Genomic DNA, 19,281 nt, shown 5'->3' with positions numbered 1-19,281 from the left:
CTGTCTGTCTGTCAGTTATTTTGTTGTGTATCTATCTGTCTCTCTGTCTGTTTGTCTGTGGATCTGACCCCTGCTGTATCTGCATATGCTTTGCTGCTGTGTAGTTCTCATATGTAAAGGCAAAGCCATCCAAGATTGCTTTGCCTTTGCAATTAAACCTTTATTGAATTGCAAACCATGTTGTTGTTATTTTCTCAATGAGCTGTACAGAACCTTCACAGCTCGATGCTCTGTCTGCCCTCCTGTCCTAACAGAGCAGTCCATCAGCATCGTTCGGGAGCTGAGCGCAGTGGAAGTGACGGAGCCCTTCGCTGCCGTCTTCGAGGTGGAGATCAGCATGGAGCTGGTGAAGCCTCCGATCTGGATGCTGAACGGAGCGGCGCTGCAGGAGAGCAAAGACGTTGAGATGGAGAAAGAAGGCACTTTGCATCGGCTCACCTTTAAGAAGACCAAGGCCTCCATGACTGGCCCTTTACAGTTCACGGCTGGCAAGAGCAAATCCAACGCCCAACTCACTGTCAAAGGTAAGGCAAAGTGGAAGCTGTCACTTGTGAAACATGATTGTCAGTGTGCATCAGCTAGGTTTTAGTCGATGCAAACATTGTTCATTTTCCCGCATAGAGCGCCCCCTGGAGGTGGTGGAGCCCATCAACGAGGTGAAAGCGAAGGAAAAGGGCTCGGCTGTGCTGAGCTGCAAGTTCTCCGCCTCGCCCAAAGAGGTGAACTGGTTTAAAGGGGAAACGCTACTGGCCCGGTCGGACAAGTTCAGCATGAGGCAAGATGCTTCGAAGGCTCAGCTGACCGTTCAGAACCTGACCTGTGAGGACAGCGGTGAATACTGCTGTCAGTCGGGACCTGCCAAGACCAAAGGCTCTCTGATCGTGGAAGGTATGAATCCAGTGATACAGTAGAAATAAAATGTGATTGTAAGTGTAGGAAACCACCTGTTTCAGCTCGAAATTGAACACTGAAAAGAAAAAGAAACACGTTTTGGGCTAAGAGTTCTATAGGAGGATGTGTTATCCCCATGGTAACGACCCCCCCCCCCCCACCTTTGTGATTTGTTTATTTTCTTTTTTATGCTAATGCAGTCGTTATGAGCGCTATATGAGCACTATATTGAGCAATGCCATATTTGAAATGCGCAACACACACTGTGGAATTATAGTCTGAGAAGTGTCTGAGAAGCTTAACCCTTGTTCTTACATTGCCATCAAAATCAACCACTGCCCAGACAAACTCACCTCACAGTCCCATCGTCTTCAGTGTAGAACGTTCTGTTCGACAGAGACTGGAGACCGGATTTGACATTTGTTTTCTCTACATGAAGGTCTTATTTTAGTGACATTGACAAAATAACATAGATTACTATGTTGAGGATCATATAAGACACATTAACATGTTTAAAAATAATTCTAAAACACGTTTGGGTTCATTACCACTTATGATTTCAAGTCAACTGTCAATAGATTATTATATATATACTTATTGTAAGTCGCTTTGGATGAAATCCTCTGATAAATGCCCTAAAGGTAAATGTAGAAAATGTACATGACAACAACAACTACCATCGTCCCCGTGTCTGTTGGCGCTCCAGCGCGCGTCATCCAGATCACCAAGCACCTGGCCGACACGGAGGTGGACGAGGACAGCGACGCCGCCTTCACCTGCGAGGTCAACTACGCGGACGAGGAGCTGCGGTGGCTGCTGAACGACAAGCCGCTGTGCACCAACGAGGTCAACACCATCAGCCACGAGGGGAAGGCGCACAAGCTCACCCTCAAGAACCTGGCCCCCCAGGACGGGGGCACCATCAGCGTCCAAGTCCGGAAGGTCACAGAGTCCGCCACGCTGAAGGTCAAAGGTGAGCACCGCATGTTTTTTTTTTTGCATCTTTTTGCATTTTTATGCTTTATGATAGAGTGAGATAGACAGGAAGGTATGGGAGATAGAGGGGAGGAACCCGGGTTGCTGCAATTAGGACTGTGCCTTAATGGTACGCGCTCGTTGATCACGGTTGAAGTTATTTAGGAACTGGGGAACAAACATGTATCAGAGACGCCATGCAATAAACTATTTGTTATAGAAAATTAATGAACTCGCGGATGGATGCTTTTCAATCCTTACTAGTCATCTTTAGTTCTGATTCCGACTTTTTTTTTTTGTTAGTTAATAGTTGCAGTGAAGTAGTTAACTAGTGCAGATTAGTTATCTAGTTATCTTTTTAGTTAGCTAGTTATCTTTGTTGTATACAGGGAGTGCTTGGCACTTGATTCTATGAACGTCCTTACTGTACTGAGGACCTTACTTACTTACTGATATATTGTTGTTTCTCCTTCTTCTGACAAATGTACTTATCGTAAGTCGCTTTGGGTAAAAGCGTCTGCTAAATGCCCTAAATCTAAATCTAAATCTAAGTCTAACACCAAAACCTTACAGAGAAACGGGCCGTGTTCCTCAAGTCGCTGGATGACGTGGTCGGAGAGGAAAAGGGCATGATCACCCTGGCTTGCGAGGCCTGCAAGCCCAGGGTGTCTCCCACGTGGAGGAAGGACGGAGCCGTGCTGAAGGCCGGCCCCAAGTACGAGCTCCTGCACACCGGTAAGGCCCTGGGCCTCATCATCAAGGACGTCACCAAGGAGGACGCCGGGGAGTACAGCTGCGACCTCGGAACGGAGGTGTCAAAGTCAAAGGTCACTGTGAGAGGTGAGTCCTGTTTATGGTGAGATTGTGGAGATTTGTTTTACTAGCTGTAATCGTTGACAGTATTTGTACCATTACTATACATACTTATTGTATGTTTTATGTCCTTCCACTGAAAAAAAATTGTGCTTAGCATTGTGTAGCGCCTTATCCTAGCTATCTTTGTTGTGAACAGGGAATGGGTTATCCTAACGATTCTCAGTGCTTGGCACTTGGTTTTATCAAAATCCTTACTGTACCGACGGCGATATATTGTATCTCTTTCTTCTGACAAATGTACTAAGTCGCTTTGGATCAAAGCGTCTGCTAAATGCCCTGAATCTAAATATAAATGTAAAAATAAATGTGCTATATATCCCTATTCTAGTTTTGCTTTGGTACATGTGTTTTACTTTTGTATTTGTATTGTGTATTATATGTTTTTCACTATCTTTACCTTGAGTTGCTGGCATTGAAATCTCCTTCGGGATTAATGAAGACTCTAACCCTATCCTCTGTTCTGCGTTCAGAAATAGCCATCGGTATCACCAAATATCTGAAGTCGGCCGAGGTCACAGAGGGAGAGTCCTGCAGCTTCGAGTGCATCCTGTCCCGGGAGACGCCAGACGCTTGCTCCTGGACCCTCAACGGAACCACAGTCACCAACGGAGGACGCTTCAGGGTTTCCAGTAAAGGACGCAAGTACATGATGACCGTCAGGGATGTCACCCTTGCTGATGCTGGAGAAGTGAGCTTCAGCATTATCGAGCTGAGCTCCAAAACGACATTGGCAGTCGAAGGTAAGCCCTGGAAACTAAAAAACACTACAGGACCATAAGTTTGGATTAATCCTGCTTTGACGATGTTATAATTATGTATTGCAGGTAAAGCGCAGTCTTTGTCCAAGGAGCTCCAGAATGTGAGTGTCAGTGCAGGGGAAGACGCCGTGTTTACCTGTGAGGTCACACAGGTTAAGGCCGTTGTGAACTGGACCAAAGACGGGAAGGGCATCCGTAAGAGTCAGAAGTACGAACTCCTTCAGGAGGAGAAGGTCAGGAAGATGACCATCCATGGGGTCACTGCCCAGGACTCAGGGGAGTACAGCTGCGAGGTGGTTGGAGGAGCCACTACCAAGGCCCGGCTAGAGATCAAAGGTAATAATGAGGGGATTCATCTGGTACGATGGTGGTACTGTGGTAATGACCCAAAGTAGAACAAACATTTAATCGGCAAACATAAATTTTATCCTACTGAATACACAGTATATTCTTGAAGACACATGGAAAGCAGCACAAAATAATTTGTGTCTTGTAGAATTGATACATAATTACGCTTTCATAAAATAATTCCATGAAACATATCTGTTCCACTCGTTTCACAGAACCAGTCCATACGTTCACCAGTGCTCTGAAGGACTGCGAGGCTGAAGAGGAGGGCGCCATCACCCTGCGGTGTGAGACCGCACAAAGCCCCACTAAGGTGACCTGGTACAAGGGCAGCACAGAGCTCATCTCTGGAGCCCGCTTTGATATGTCCCAGAAGCAGGGGGTCCTGACCTTGACCATCAGGCAGCTGGAGGAAACAGACAGCGAGACCTACACCTGTGACGTGATTACTGCCAAGAGCACGTCAAAGGTCTCCGTCAAAGGTAGGACCGAGAGCACGCTCTCTGTATTGTTCCTACTGTAGGTTTTGCTGGTCTCGTTGGGCGATATGAGCATTTATTCTTTACGTTAGACCTTGCACACAACCTGGCTGCATTCACATTTCGCCATTCTTCTTTTGCAATTGCTTGAAATTGTGTTGTCGATACAGTATGTGACTTGTGATTGCGTCGAGTTCATTATTCTGCTTGAACAGTGAGGGAGGCTGATTGTGGTCTTGTCTGCTATTTGTCTGCTATTTTAGTGTCATTGCAGCTGTATCTTGTGTTAATGTTACCTCATACTGTTTTGGAAGGTTTTGCATTGTGTGTATTTCTAAGGTTGTGGTTGGGCATCCCTTTTCCTCCAATGCGTCCTTTTGTTTGCACAATGGAAGGTTATGAAGAAATACTGCATTGTACACCACTGTGTGGATGTCCCAAAGACCTTGTGTTTCATATTGTAAAGTCTTGGAGGCATTGATTGCTGCCTGACCAAAGAATGTTGATGATTTATCATGTATCTTGAGTTGGATTACGCACTTGATTCAGTGCACTGGTCTGACCTAAACTGCATTACAGCAACAGCTCTCTTGTTTGATCAGCCCTACTGCTGGAATCTTGCATATGATTCCAGAAGGTCTCATCGGAAGACTGCATTTTGTGAAATCATTTTCATCATCCATTCCTCATGATCATCTTGTCCTGTTCATCAAAGCACATCATGACTGCCTTCCTGTTCCAGTGAATGGATAGTTAACGTCTTATTTACCCCCAGCCCTGCCTGCCATTTTTAAAGAGCAGCTGAAGAACCAGCGTGCAAAGGAAGGGGAGAGTGTTACCCTGGGATGCAACTTATCAAAGCCTGGGGCTGAGGTTCTGTGGAAGAAAGGTTCTGAAATTCTCCAAGCTGGAATAAAGTATGAGATGAGGCAGAGAAACACCTCCTGTGAGCTGAAAATGACACAGTTGAAGGAGGAAGACAGTGGAGAATATTTTTGTGTGTGTGGAAACCAAACTACATCTGCAACTCTCAGAGTCGAGGGTACGGATGTTTGTCAAATGTCATGCTTGTATTTAGTGAACTGTGCTGTTATGATAGCCATAACCCTGAATTTTGTATAGCTTTTATTTTGTTAGCTTCATAGCATCATTTCCTCAGTCATATGTTAAGGTTCATCTTGTATTTAACGTAAAGAAATTTGTTAGATATCACAATTTGGCAAAAATATGACTTTGGCAATTATGCTATGAGGCTACTATACATTTTGGACTTATGCATCCATTCAAATAAGAGAATAAATAATTTACTCCTTCAGAGGATTTTAATACATTTACTGAACAAAATGTTACACCTCTTATTGTAAACATTGATTATGCAGCATTACCAGTGGTCTTCACCCAGAAGTTGGAGAGCCAAGAATCTGAAGAGGAAAGCAGTGTTACTCTGCACTGTGAGCTCTCTAAAGCTGGGGTTCCTGTGGAATGGAGGAAGGGTGGAAAGGTCCTCAAGTCTGGAGAAAAGTACCAGATGAAGCAGAAGGCCACAGTCAATGAACTGCTGATCAGCAGCGTGGCTCCAGAAGACACTGGAGACTACAGCTGTGTGTGTGGAGAGCAGAAGACCTCCTCTAGCGTCAGCATCAAGGGTAGGAGGAGGGCTTCAAGGGTTCTTCAGTGGAGATGGTCTTAAAAGACAGCAAAGTGATCTTTCAAACATTTGTGAGGGGTTATAGATTGATGTTCAAGTTTAAAAAATGCTAGCTATCTCATTTGCATCTTGACTGCATTCTGGTCTACGATTGTGCAATCTATTTTTGTTTTGTTCACCTAGTGTCCCACGTGTCTTTTGGTCCCGACTGGTGCGATTTAAAATGTTTATGTTCTTTATGATTGCAAAGCATGACAAGTTCATTGATTTATCATTGTGTGACATGTTTTCATGTCGAATTTCTGTCCAAAAGGCACGTTGAATGATGTTGGATTTAATCACAGTTAGTAAACAACCAATGATTCTACAGCCAAACCAGCGGTCTTCACCCAGAAGTTGGAGAGCCAAGAAGCTGAAGAGGAAAGCAGAGTGACTCTGCACTGTGAGCTCTCTAAAGCTGGGGTTCCTGTGGAATGGAGGAAGGGTGGAAAGGTCCTCAAGTCTGGAGAAAAGTACCAGATGAAGCAGAAGTCCACAGTCAATGAACTGCTGATCAGCAGCGTGGCCCCAGAAGACAGCGGAGACTACAGCTGTGTGTGTGGAGAGCAGAAGACCTCTTCTAGCGTCAGCATCAAGGGTAGGAGGAGGGCTTCAAGGGTTCTTCACTGGGGATGCAGACGAAGATTTGCTCTTTTAGTTTTGATTGGAGCCAAAGTTTAATTCCAGCGTTTTGGTATCATCAAGATTGATTGTCACTTGGCAAAAAGCCATCATTAGCAACTTAAATCTTCCAAAGACAACTATTTGTCTTTAGAGAATTTGCTGAGTGTTATGTCTATTTAAATTCAAAGTTCGTTTTTTCTTTAATGCTTCAAATGTGCTCAGCTGGTACAGTTGGATGTGTATTTGATTTGAGAAGTTTGAGAAGCTATTTGATTTGATTTGAAAAGTACTGTATGTCCATCTTAAATTATGTTAGATTTACCAACAGTTACTAAATAGCCAATGATTCTGCAGCCAAACCAGCGGTCTTCACCCAGAAGTTGGAGAGCCAAGAAGCTGAAGAGGAAAGCAGCGTGACTCTGCACTGTGAGCTCTCTAAAGCTGGGGTTCCTGTGGAATGGAGGAAGGGTGGAAAGGTCCTCAAGTCTGGAGAAAAGTACCAGATGAAGCAGAAGGCCTCAGTGAATGAACTGCTGATCAGCAGCGTGGTTCCAGAAGACAGTGGAGACTACAGCTGTGTGTGTGGAGAGCAGAAGACCTCCTCTAGCATCAGCATCAAGGGTAGGAGGAGGGCTTCAAGGGTTCTTCAGTGGAGATGCAGATGAAGATTTGCTCTTTTAGTTTTGATTGGAGCCAAAGTTTATTTCTAGCGTTTTGGGATCATCAAGATTGTTTTTCACATCGGCAAAAAGCCATCATTAGCAACTTAAATCTTCCAGAGACAACTATTTGTCTTCAGAGAATTTGCTGAGTTTTATCTTTACTTATATTCCAAGTTACTTCTTTATTTTAATGCTTCAACTGTGCTCTGCTGGTACAGTTGAATTTGTATTTGATTTGAGAAGTTTGAGAAGCTATTTTGTTTTGAGAAGTTTGAGATGCTATTTAGTTTGATTTGAGAAGTTTGTCCGTCTTTGATGATGTTAGTTTCAATAACACTTACTAAACAACCAATGATTCTGCAGCCAAACCAGCGGTCTTCACCCAGAAGTTGGAAAGCCAAGAAGCTGAAGAGGAAAGCAGTGTGACTCTGCACTGTGAGCTCTCTAAAGCTGGGGTTCCTGTGGAATGGAGGAAAGGAGCAAAGGTCCTCACGTCTGGAGGAAAGTACCAGATGAAGCAGAAGGCCTCAGTGAATGAACTGCTGATCAGCAGCGTGGTTCCAGAAGACAGTGGAGACTACAGCTGTGTGTGTGGAGAGCAGAAGACCTCCTCTAGCGTCAGCATCAAGGGTAGGAGGAGGGCTTCAAGGGTTCTTCACTGGGGATGGTCTTAAAAGACAGCAAAGTGATCTTTCATACATTTGTGAGGGGTTATGGATTGATGTTCAAGTTTAAAAAATGCTAGCTATCTCATTCGCATCTTGACTGCATTCTGGTCTACGATTGTGCAATCTATTTTTGTTTTGTTCGCCTATATCGTGTCCCACGTGTCTTTTGGTCCCGACTGGTGCGATTTAAAACGTTTATGTTCTTTATGATTGCAAAGCATGACAAGTTCATTGATTTATCATTGTGTGACATGTTTTCATGTCAAATTTCTGTCCAAAAGGCACGTTAAATGATGTTAGATTTGATCACAGTTAGTAAACAACCAATGATTCTACAGAGAATTTGCTGAGTGTTATGTATATTTAAATTCAAAGTTTGTTTTTTATTTAATGCTTCAAATGTCCTCAGCTGGTACAGTTGGATGTGTATTTGATTTGAGAAGTTTGAGAAGCTTTTTGAATTTATTTGAAAAGTATTGTATGTCCGTCTTAAATGATGTTAGATTTACCAACAGTTACTAAATAACCAATGATTCTGCAGCCAAACCAGCGGTCTTCACCCAGAAGTTGGAAAGCCAAGAGGCTGAAGAGGAAAGCAGCGTGACTCTGCACTGTGAGCTCTCTAAAGCTGGGGTTCCTGTGGAATGGAGGAAGGGTGGAAAGGTCCTCAAGTCTGGAGAAAAGTACCAGATGAAGCAGAAGGCCACAGTCAATGAACTGCTGATCAGCAGCGTGGCCCCAGAAGACAGTGGAGACTACAGCTGTGTGTGTGGAGAGCAGAAGACCTCCGCTAGCCTCAGCATCAAGGGTAGGAGGAGGGCTTCAAGGGTTCTTCACTGGGGATGCAGATGAAGATTTGCTCTTTTAGTTTTGATTGGAGCCAAAGTTTATTTCTAGCGATTTGGGATCATCAAGATTGTTTTTCACATTGGCAAAAAGCCATCATTAGCAACTTAAATCTTCCAGAGACAACTATTTGTCTTCAGAGAATTTGCTGAGTTTTATTTTTACTTATATTCCAAGTTATTTCTTTCTTTTAATGCTTCAACTGTGCTCTACTGGTACAGTTGAATTTGTATTTGATTTGAGAAGTTTGAGAAGCTATTTTGTTTTGAGAAGTTTGAGATGCTATTTATTTTGATTTGAGAAGTTTGTCTGTCTTTGATGATGTTAGTTTTATAACACTTACTAAACAACCAATGATTCTGCAGCCAAACCAGCAGTCTTCACCCAGAAGTTGGAAAGCCAAGAAGCTGAAGAGGAAAGCAGCGTGACTCTGCACTGTGAGCTCTCTAAAGCTGGGGTTCCTGTGGAATGGAGGAAGGGTGGAAAGGTCCTCAAGTCTGGAGAAAAGTACCAGATGAAGCAGAAGGCCTCAGTGAATGAACTGCTGATCAGCAGTGTGGTTCCAGAAGACAGTGGAGACTACAGCTGTGTGTGTGGAGAGCAGAAGACCTCTTCTAGCCTCAGCATCAAGGGTAGGAGGAGGGCTTCAAGGGTTCTTCACTGGGGATGCAGATGAAGATTTGCTCTTTTAGTTTTGATTGGAGCCAAAGTTTATTTCTAGCGTTTTGGGATCATCAAGATTGTTTTTCACATCGGCAAAAAGCCATCATTAGCAACTTAAATCTTCCAGAGACAACTATTCGTCTTCAGAGAATTTGCTGAGTTTTATCTTTACTTATATTCCAAGTTACTTCTTTCTTTTAATGCTTCAACTGTGTTCTGCTGGTACAGTTGAATTTGTATTTGATTTGAGAAGTTTGAGAAGCTATTTTGTTTTGAGAAGTTTGAGATGCTATTTAGTTTGATTTGAGAAGTTTGTCCGTCTTTGATAATGTTAGTTTCAATAACACTTACTAAACAACCAATGATTCTGCAGCCAAACCAGCGGTCTTCACCCAGAAGTTGGAAAACCAAGAAGCTGAAGAGGAAAGCAGCGTGACTCTGCACTGTGAGCTCTCTAAAGCTGGGGTTCCTGTGGAATGGAGGAAGGGAACAAAGGTCCTCAAGTCTGGAGAAAAGTACCAGATGAAGCAGAAGGCCTCAGTGAATGAACTACTGATCAGCAACGTGGCCCCAGAAGACAGTGGAGACTACAGCTGTGTGTGTGGAGAGCAGAAGACCTCCTCTAGCGTCAGCATCAAGGGTAGGAGGAGGGCTTCAAGGGTTCTTCACTGGGGATGCAGATGAAGATTATATTGTATTCTTATGGTTTTTGATTGAAAGAATGGTTTGCTTTTTTACACATTTTTGATACTTGCTAGATTGTCCTATTTTAAAACCAAATGTCAGCTGCTTCAATCACATCTGGATGGAAATCTGTGCCATGATATCTGTTTACACGGTGTTCATGTTTTTTTTTGGTTTTGTTTCATAAAGATGTATTTTCTTTGATATTGTAAACCGCAACTAGCTCATGCCTTTTAAGTATTTTTTGTCATTTGAATTTCCAATGTGTGCTTCAAATGCATGCTTAATTATGCTTTTCATAACCACGTTACATACTTGATGTTTATCTCCACTGTCCTGATTTGTGCTTTGCATGGTTCAGTGTTTTTTGGATCCGTTTCTGATTCATCTCCACATGTCCTATTATAGTATATACCAGCTTGTGGTGGACAATAGATCTGTGTTTGACATTGTTTATTCATTTCTAACCAACACCTGACTCATCACTCCTCAGCCAAACCAGCAGTCTTCACCCAGAAGTTGGAAAGCCAAGAAGCTGAAGAGGAAAGCAGCGTTACTCTGCACTGTGAGCTCTCTAAAGCTGGGGTTCCTGTGGAATGGAGGAAGGGTGGAAAGGTCCTCACGTCTGGAGGAAAGTACCAGATGAAGCAGAAGGCCTCAGTGAATGAACTGCTGATCAGCAGCGTGGTTCCAGAAGACAGTGGAGACTACAGCTGTGTGTGTGGAGAGCAGAAGACCTCCGCTAGCATCAGCATCAAGGGTAGGAACATATTTTTGGTCAGGAAAAGTTAAAATCTCTTACTAGATTCATATCTTTTATGTTTTGTTCTTAATTATTTTATTCAAAGCAACTAATTGAAAGCATCCTTTTCTTTAATTTGTTCCATTGCCTTCATGTGTTTTTGGTACTAGTGTGTGTTTTTGGGTGCATGTCTGTGAGTGTGTACCTTTTGGAACTTTCTTAAGCCTAGAGTCAACCTCGATGCAGGGTGTCAAACTGCTTTTGTAAAAAAGAGCAATGTGTGAATATAGCCTTCAATCTGTTATAAGTCATTAATATACACAGATAGATGTGTCTGATAATAATCTAACATTTTGAATTCATCCACCACAGCTGCAAAGCTCTTATCACAACTCTCAGTGGCATCTGCTATGAAAGCAAAGGCCCAGATTGAGGCTTCCCAACAAAGTCAAGAAGGTATCAAGTGGTAGACACCGTGGTTTGTTTTACAGCAATACCACCGGCTTTCTGCTTCCTGTTGATACAGGGCTTCAATGTTCCTATTTGTTTTCTGCTGCAAAAACATCATCTGGCACAGTTAATACTGATGTACTCTCTAGTATGGCGGTAGTTTTTTCATTCGCAATGTTACGTTGCACATTTTAGTGCCTCTGCCATGGCCATGTAGTGCTTCTGTCTGAGTGATTCCCGTATATAATTTTTAATATCACATCGCATGCACAAGGCATCTCACTGAAATAGTCTATGGAAAATGAAGGTTATTAAGGGCATTCTTTGATACGGTGCTTAAGTCTTGAATTGCTGTTGGCTGTTGTTCTGCGTAAATGGCTTTTTCCCCCATATGGTAGACATGCATCATTTGGTGTCTCAATTGGCTTGCCAGTGAACCTACTTTTGGGAGGGCTGTCTTGGCAATAGCGTTTAGACGGTGTTCATGTTGCTTCAGTTTGACATGTGGTGTGAATTGTGAATTGTGTGATCGGGGTTTACATGATGGCTGAGGGCTGTGACTTCAGCCATGCATTTTTTGGCTGCTTTATTTTTTGGCAACTTTTGTTCTTACTTGAAATCCTTGAAATTATTTTCAGCCGACTTGTTCTGGTATAAAGTGGTTCAAGCTCCTGAATTGTGTACATTGTAATAAACACTAAGCCTTTGACTCCTGCAGCAGTCCACATGCAGACCCTTCATGTGACCAAAGTGGAAGGAGAAGGAGGTATGAACTCAGGCTGGACCTCATCCATGAACGGATCTCCCATTTGATTTTTTCTCTCCCATTCCTTGACATCATATCTGTATTACAGCTATGGGGTCTGCTACTACCTCATTCGTCTCCAAAGAACAGTTCAAGCGGCAGGAAGTAAACGAGACGGTCCAAGGTAGAGTTGAGACGTTAACCATGCAACCTGGTGTTCATATGGAAATGCCGTCTGCATTCGCTTGCTCTCTCAACAAGACAATGCTACAATGGTACATGAGGACCATGTTAGGAGTTCTGATCTTCCATTTAATTCTACAGTTGTTCAACATTCAATGACTGAAGAGACCTTTGCCCTGGAGGCCCAGAGGCTCCATATAGTAGAGTCCTCTGAAAGTGTTGGTAAGGAGCTACAGCGGTGTGTTGTTCTCGTTGTCTGCTCTCTGTTGGCGCTGGTATTTATCAGTGTTCAATATGAACTTATAACTCACAATAACTCAAACAAAGAGTATTGAGCAGATGCTAACTGATTCATTATTTTTAAACGTTTACGTCATTTGCTGGTGTGTTGCTGTGTACTTTAGTGTCCTTAGCCGTCTTTAGTGTCCTTGGCTGTCTTTAGTGTCCTTGGCTGTCTTTAGTGTCCTTAGCCTGTCCTTGGCAGTACCTGTGGTATTTGTCTTATAGAGTGCTAGTAAGGTGTATTTCTTCCTTGTCTTGTTATAGTTTGATAAGAAAAGCTTTGCTCATGTTGGTCGCTTTCTGCTGTACACGCTTTGGTCAGTTTTTTGTGACACTAGTTATGTGGCCCTGATTGTATTTCCGGTGTGAGTGACATTCGTTTCCATGTAATGTTGAAAGATGTGATGGTAGCGAGCACAACCACTATGAAGACTTACACTGAAACACAAACGACAGATGGATCTTCTGGAGCTGGAGGTATGGAGACACTAGAGTGGTTTTAACATTCACTTAAGCTTCTTTGTTCCACATATGCTTTTCCTTTCCTGTATTTAATGATACGGTTAACACTGTTCCAACACAGCTGTGAAGGCTTCTGCTGTAGTTTCCACCAATCAGGACTCCAGGATTCAGGGCAGCAGAGGGGCAGCAGAAGGTACACTGAGATGCTGTTTGTCCTCTGGCTTTTTGGTTTCGTCCTACTTGTGGTCACTGTGAGCTTGTTTCCATGCATTGACATATTCGTCTGCCTCAGCTGTCCTTGTTGTCTCGTACAGCAGTTGTGTGTCAACAGTGTTGTATATTTGAGTGCAGCTTATTTGCTATCTGTTGTGCAAATCTTGGCATTTTCATACATGTTATTTTATGAGGTCCATAAACTAGAATCCAAATCTTTTGCCATCTTTAGTGTAACTTGGCTGTCTTAGTGTCCTCAGCTGTCTTTAGTGTCCTTAGCTCTCCTAGGTAATACCTGTGGTATTTGTATGTCTTATGGTGTACTAGTAAGGTGTATTTATTTTTTGTCTAGTTGTAGTTTGATAAGAAAAGCTTTGCTCATGTTGGTGGCTTTCTGCTGTACACGCTTTGGTCAGTTTTTGTGACACTAGTTATGCGGCCATGATTGTATTTTTGCTGTGAGTGACGTTCATTTCCATGTAATGTTGAAAGATGTGACGTTAGCGAGCACAACCACTGTGAAGACTTACACTGAAACACAAACGACAGATGGATCTTCTGGAGCTGGAGGTATGGAGACACTAGAGTGGTTTTAACATTCACTTAAGCTTCTTTGTTCCACATATGCTTTACCTTCCTCTACCTCATGATACGGTTAACACTGTTCCAACACAGCTGTGAAGGCTTCTGCTGTAGTTTCCCCCAATCAGGACTCCAGGACTCAGGGCAGCCGAGGGGCAGCAGAAGGTACACTGAGATGGCATGTTTCCGTCGTACTCAATGTCTCTGTGAGCCAATCCTGTTTCCGTGCTGTTTCGGCATCAGTGTATTCGTCTTCTTCAGAGTCCTTGTTGTCCGGTACAGCATGTACATGGTTATGATTAGGGTAACAAGCTTCATAAAATTGTGCTGTTTGAAAAATCGAGCAGTTGAAATGATTGAATATTTTGTGTTCCCATCTGGTGGAGTCTATTTGCTTGCGTTGTCCTTTGCTTGAATTTTTTTTTTGTGCAATTCCTTCTCCAACATTGTCTTCTGAGTGGTCTGGCCGTACTTGTGGTTTTGGAGTTGAAGTCCAGCTGTGTTTGACAGTTTGATAAGAAAGTATTTTTGGTGGCTGTCCACGCTTGGGTCTTGTTTGTGACACTTGTCATGTAGTCAAATGTGGTCAAATGTTTTACGTATTTCCATTGTTTCCATCTGGTGAAGTCTATTGGCATGTGTTGTCCTTTGCTTGAATTCCTTCCTCAACATTGTCTTCTGAGTGGTCTGGCAGTACTTGTGGTTTTGGATTTGAAGTTCCACTGTGTTATAGTTTGATAAGAAAGCCTCTGCTGATTTTGGTGGCTATCGGCTGTCCGCGCTTTGGTGTTGTTTGTGACACTTGTCATGTGGTCCTGATGGTTCTGTATGTGACATTCGTTTTCTTGTAATGTTGAAAGATGTGACGGTAGTGAGCACAGCCCCTCTGAAGAGTAACACTGATACACAAACCAGAGATGAATCTGATGGAGATAGAGGTATGGAGAAACTACAGTGCTTCTAAATAGTTTAGCTTTTCTTTTGTTCCATGTTTTACCTCCCGCTCCTGAAAGTCATTAAGGTTAACCCTGCCTTCCACCACAGCTGTGAAGGTTTCTGCCTTAGTGTCCACCTGTCCAGACTCCAGGACCCAGGGCAGCAGAGGGGCTGAGGAAGGTATACTGAGACATTGTTTGTCCGTTGGTTCAGTCCTCCTTGTTGTCACTGTGAGCTCCTATTGTTTCTGTACTGGTGAGCGTTGTCCTCCGCGTTGGTTTGAGCTGGACAGTGTTTTCTATGTCAGGCAATGCATTTAAATATGTGTGTTTTTGCAAGAAAAGTGTGTAGTTCTGTGGTGCAAGGTTTTGTTCGTTATGTGGTCAAATGTTTTACGTATTTCCATTGTTTCCATCTGGTGAAGTCTATTTGCGTGTGTTGTCCTTTGCTTGAATTCCTTGCTCAACATTGTCTTCTGAGTGGTCTGGCAGTACTTGTGGTTTTGGATTTGAAGTTCCACTGTGTTATAGTTTGATAAGAAAGCCTCTGCTGATTTTGGTGGCTATCGGCTGTCCGCGCTTTGGTGTTGTTTGTGACACTTGTCATGTGGTCCTGATGGTTCTGTATGTGACATTCGTTTTCTTGTAATGTTGAAAGATGTGACGGTAGCGAGCACAGCCCCTCTGAAGAGTAACACTGATACACAAACCAGAGATGAATCTGATGGAGATAGAGGTATGGAGAGACTACAGTGCTTCTAAATAGTTTAGCTTTTCTTTTGTTCCATGTTTTACCTCCCGCTCCTGAAAGTCATTAAGGTTAACCCTGCCTTCCACCACAGCTGTGAAGGCTTCTGCCTTAGTGTCCACCTGTCCAGACTCCAGGACCCAGGGCAGCAGAGGGGCTGAGGAAGGTATACTGAGACATTGTTTGTCCGCTGGTTCAGTCCTCCTTGTTGTCACTGTGAGCTCCTATTGTTTCTATACTGGTGAGCGTTGTCCTCCGCGTTGGTTTGAGCTGGACAGTGTTTTTTATGTCAGGCAATGCATTTAAATGTGTTGTTTTGCAAGTTGTTTTTTTTAACAAGTGTGTAGTTCTGTGGTGCAAGGTTTTGTTCGTTACGTGGTCAAATGTTTTACGTATTTGCATTGTTTTTGCACAGTTGTCATTGGCCTTCATTGTTTATGTTTATAAGGCGACGTCCCTTATACAGTCGTCGCCTTATAAATACTACCTTCAAATGAAAAAAATAAATACATATATATATATAATACATTTGAATTGCAGCTGCTACCACAACTTTGAAAGTTGTATTTCAAGAACCCAGACCTGGATTATATGAAGAAGAAGGCAGAAGTTACCTAGAAGGTTTGAGAATAAACTCAACAATGGTGGTTGGGATGAACCGGTACATCACCATACTTTGCATTTTGGCAAGCTGTTAACCAAAGGATTTTATGAGGTTTGGTTTATGTCAATGATTTGGTTTGATGGGAGATGGCTTAGCCCTGGTCAAGTTAGCCGCAGTATATGGACAAAAGACTCACATGAGGAAACGACTCATGTAACAGCAGATCTGTCTGCAAGTGGTTCCAGACTGCATGGTCTGAGAACATAAAGGCCTGTTTTCCAAAACAGACTCTTGGGGATGGACAGCAAGAGGGTGTCATTGGAAGACAAACAATTATTACCTTTTTTTAGTGAGATGTACCCAAAATGGTAAGCAGGGAACTGACCAAGGATGGACTTATGAATAAAAATGTACCAGTGAGTAAGTCTGTGCAAGGCCAATGGGAGCTACAGAACATGTAGGGTACAATCGTGAGTGAGAGCTTTGCAGCCTGTGGCAAACCTCCAATATATGTTGTTCACAATATCCAGTTTGCATCTCCAACATATCCCCTTGGTCAAGCAAGGGAAGTGACGAGGCCTTAGCCAGTCCCTTCCTGGGAACTTAGAAGCATGATTTGCGTCTGAAATAGAAACCCAGCTTGAGCTTCAGTTTCTTGACCAAGTTTTCAATTGTGAAGTTGAAAAGTTAAACAATCATCCATTAAAATACTTTGATACTTATTGTGTGTCGCATACAAGCAATGTTGGAGCAACTACAGTGATGTACTAACCTGTTTCAATGACTTTACAATGAAACCTTTTGGATGTTGTAGCTCCAAAATAAATACAGAAGAGCTTCCTATTTAGAGTAGGAATACAATTATATTAAACACCAGGAGCAATGCTTTTTTCAGGTGTGTTAGAATAGATTCAATTGCAGTCTGTGTGGATGTGTGTCTGTGTGTTTGAGTTTATTTTTTAAATTCTGTAACCATAAAAGACTAACACCTTCTCACTTTTTGACGTCACGTTTTGTCGCAAATTGCAGCAAATGCAGCAACCCACAGCTAACACTTCTAATATCTTTGCTCTTATCTAAACCCCTTCAATCCTCAGCTCTTCCAGTCCTCTTCACTCGAGAGCTGGAGAGCATGGAGGCTATGGAGGAAGGCAGTGTTACTCTCCACTGTGAGATCTCCAAACCCGGCGCTTCCGTGGAGTGGAGGAAAGGATCCCAGCTCCTCAAGTCTGGCGAGAAATACCACATGACACAAAACGGATGTTCTCACCAGTTGCAGATCCTGGATTTGAAACACATTGACACAGGGGGCTACGCGTGCCGTTCAGGCGACGCGGAAAGCTTTGCCTCGCTTAAAGTCAACGGTAGGATGTGGGCACCGTTTAACTATTGAATGGACCTTCTTGCTCCCCTTACCATCTTGTCTTCCATTCCCCGTCCACCACCATCGTTCATGTCTTTCCACCGTCCTCCATCTCCTTGTCTGCTGTGTGTCTACAATCAAGGTTGCATTGGAATAGTGTTCATCTCCTGATTAATCTCCTTCCGTTCGTCAGCCCTCCCGGTGGTTTTCACTCAAGAGCTTGAGAGTCAGGGGGTGGAGGAGGGCCACGATGTCGTCCTCCGCTGTGCGCTCTCCAAGGCCGGAGTGGCTCTGGAGTGGAAGAAGGGAGAGCTGTGTCTCTGTCCCTGTGCTAAGTACGATATCAGTCAGACAGGCCTCAGTGCCACACTTGTGATCCACGACGTGGACCCGGAGGATTCTGGTAACTATACGTGCGACAGCGGGGACAGGCAAAGCACGGCGCAGCTACTCGTGAAGGGTACGCTCCTAACAAAACCCTCCTTCGTACCTCATGATGATAGAAATCAGCGTGTTCTCCTGCAGGGCAGCTGCGATGACGAGGCGAACCGATCCTGCTTCTCACCTCCGCCTCCTCTTTGCCTTCCTCCTCCCGTTGTGTTTTGTTTGACCCTTCCAGCTCAGCCCATCCTTTTCACGTCCCAGCTGGTCGACGTGGAGACGGAGGCCGGGCAGACGGCCGTGCTCCGCTGTGAGACCACCAAACCGGGGGCCGGCGTGGTCTGGAGGCACGGCGACCTGGTGCTGGAGACCGACAGTAGGCACCAGCTGAGGAGGGAAGGGACGGTGGCAGAGCTGCTCATCCATAAGCTCCAGCGCGAGGACTCTGGGGAGTACAGCTGCGATACGGGCAGCCACCGCACACGCGCCGTCCTCACAGTGCTGGGTAGGAGGGTTTGATTTTTTGCTAAGGGTGTCGCCGTCGTCTTTCGTTCTCCTTGAATGCGTTGATCCGACTTCATCCTAGCACGCCTACCACCTCCGCACCCTGCTCCCCTGTCCTTTGGAGACTCTTCTTTCAGTGTGTCCTGTGCCGTTCCTTTTCTTTTCCTTTGTCCATCTTGATCATCACCTCCTCCACACTAACCTCACACCTGGGGATCTCATGCTCGCGCCCTTTATTCTATCTTCCTTCCTGTTTTGCCTGCATCATATCCTGTCTGTCACTGAAAGGATGGTACTCTTTTTTCTCACTTTTGAAGAAATTATAACTTTTCACACTTTTGAACCCATTAACACAAACTAATCGCGACCACTCTACCATCTAGAACTGCATTACAATAAACATAACAAAACACGGGTTCCAGTATCCCTTTTGAACCGCTTGTGAAGCACGTGAGCGTGTCGCCCTAAGAGAGACCCTAACTCGTACCTCCCCCCCGTCGTCTCGTCCGTCAGCGGTCGAGGTCACCATCGTGAAGTTTCTGGAGAGCTGCGTCGTGGGCGAGGGGGGCGACGTCCGCTTCCAGTGCGTCGTCTCGCACCAGGAGGCGCCGCTGGCCCAGTGGAAGCTGGCCGACGTGCCGCTGCAGAACAACGAGATGAACGTGATCCGCTGTGAGGACCGCGTGCACAGCCTCACGCTGAGAGGCGTCACCAAGGCCGACTCGGGCACCGTCACCTTCTCGGTGGGGAACCACACGTCCACCGCCTCCCTGACGGTTAAAGGTAAGGCACGGACTGGAGCCGTCCAGAGGCTATAGGCACTGGTGGAGGGACTGCCCTCTGTGCCTGATGGGGACACTCGTGGGATAGTAACTGCAGGCTTCATGGTTGGATCTCTGTATGTTTTGGTGATCGTAATTATCACT

General features: G+C 44.3%; 1 protein-coding gene across 25 annotated transcripts in view; it reads left to right on the top strand.

Moving 5' to 3' along the window:
- The window catches only part of obscnb (obscurin, cytoskeletal calmodulin and titin-interacting RhoGEF b), a 69,076-nt gene that overhangs the window by 18,500 nt on the left and 31,295 nt on the right, over positions 1 to 19,281 (top strand). For 10 of the 25 annotated variants that reach the window (XM_084481135.1, XM_084481134.1, XM_084481124.1 and 7 more), the window contains 28 exons: positions 255 to 524; positions 622 to 888; positions 1,598 to 1,864; positions 2,440 to 2,706; positions 3,213 to 3,482; positions 3,567 to 3,836; positions 4,064 to 4,330; positions 5,103 to 5,369; positions 5,707 to 5,973; positions 6,346 to 6,612; positions 6,993 to 7,259; positions 7,664 to 7,930; positions 8,510 to 8,776; positions 9,180 to 9,446; positions 9,851 to 10,117; positions 10,655 to 10,921; positions 11,276 to 11,359; positions 12,072 to 12,119; positions 12,208 to 12,282; positions 12,423 to 12,503; positions 12,963 to 13,040; positions 13,147 to 13,218; positions 13,731 to 13,808; positions 13,914 to 13,985; positions 14,681 to 14,758; positions 14,865 to 14,936; positions 15,414 to 15,491; positions 15,598 to 15,669. In XM_084481135.1, the coding sequence (XP_084337261.1) occupies positions 255 to 524; positions 622 to 888; positions 1,598 to 1,864; positions 2,440 to 2,706; positions 3,213 to 3,482; positions 3,567 to 3,836; positions 4,064 to 4,330; positions 5,103 to 5,369; positions 5,707 to 5,973; positions 6,346 to 6,612; positions 6,993 to 7,259; positions 7,664 to 7,930; positions 8,510 to 8,776; positions 9,180 to 9,446; positions 9,851 to 10,117; positions 10,655 to 10,921; positions 11,276 to 11,359; positions 12,072 to 12,119; positions 12,208 to 12,282; positions 12,423 to 12,503; positions 12,963 to 13,040; positions 13,147 to 13,218; positions 13,731 to 13,808; positions 13,914 to 13,985; positions 14,681 to 14,758; positions 14,865 to 14,936; positions 15,414 to 15,491; positions 15,598 to 15,669 (5,169 nt within the window). Of the gene's footprint in view, positions 1 to 254; positions 525 to 621; positions 889 to 1,597; positions 1,865 to 2,439; positions 2,707 to 3,212; positions 3,483 to 3,566; positions 3,837 to 4,063; positions 4,331 to 5,102; positions 5,370 to 5,706; positions 5,974 to 6,345; positions 6,613 to 6,992; positions 7,260 to 7,663; positions 7,931 to 8,509; positions 8,777 to 9,179; positions 9,447 to 9,850; positions 10,118 to 10,654; positions 10,922 to 11,275; positions 11,360 to 12,071; positions 12,120 to 12,207; positions 12,283 to 12,422; positions 12,504 to 12,962; positions 13,041 to 13,146; positions 13,219 to 13,730; positions 13,809 to 13,913; positions 13,986 to 14,680; positions 14,759 to 14,864; positions 14,937 to 15,413; positions 15,492 to 15,597; positions 15,670 to 17,204; positions 17,472 to 17,663; positions 18,357 to 18,868; positions 19,139 to 19,281 lie in introns of all 25 variants that reach the window. The other 15 variants (XM_084481125.1, XM_084481133.1, XM_084481126.1 and 12 more) reach the window with 12 other exon arrangements.

The sequence above is a fragment of the Micromesistius poutassou genome, assembly GCF_964030765.1.
Source record: "Micromesistius poutassou genome assembly, chromosome: 16".
Classification (NCBI taxonomy): Eukaryota; Metazoa; Chordata; class Actinopteri; order Gadiformes; family Gadidae; genus Micromesistius; species Micromesistius poutassou.
This window is presented reverse-complemented; position numbering and strand designations above follow the sequence as displayed.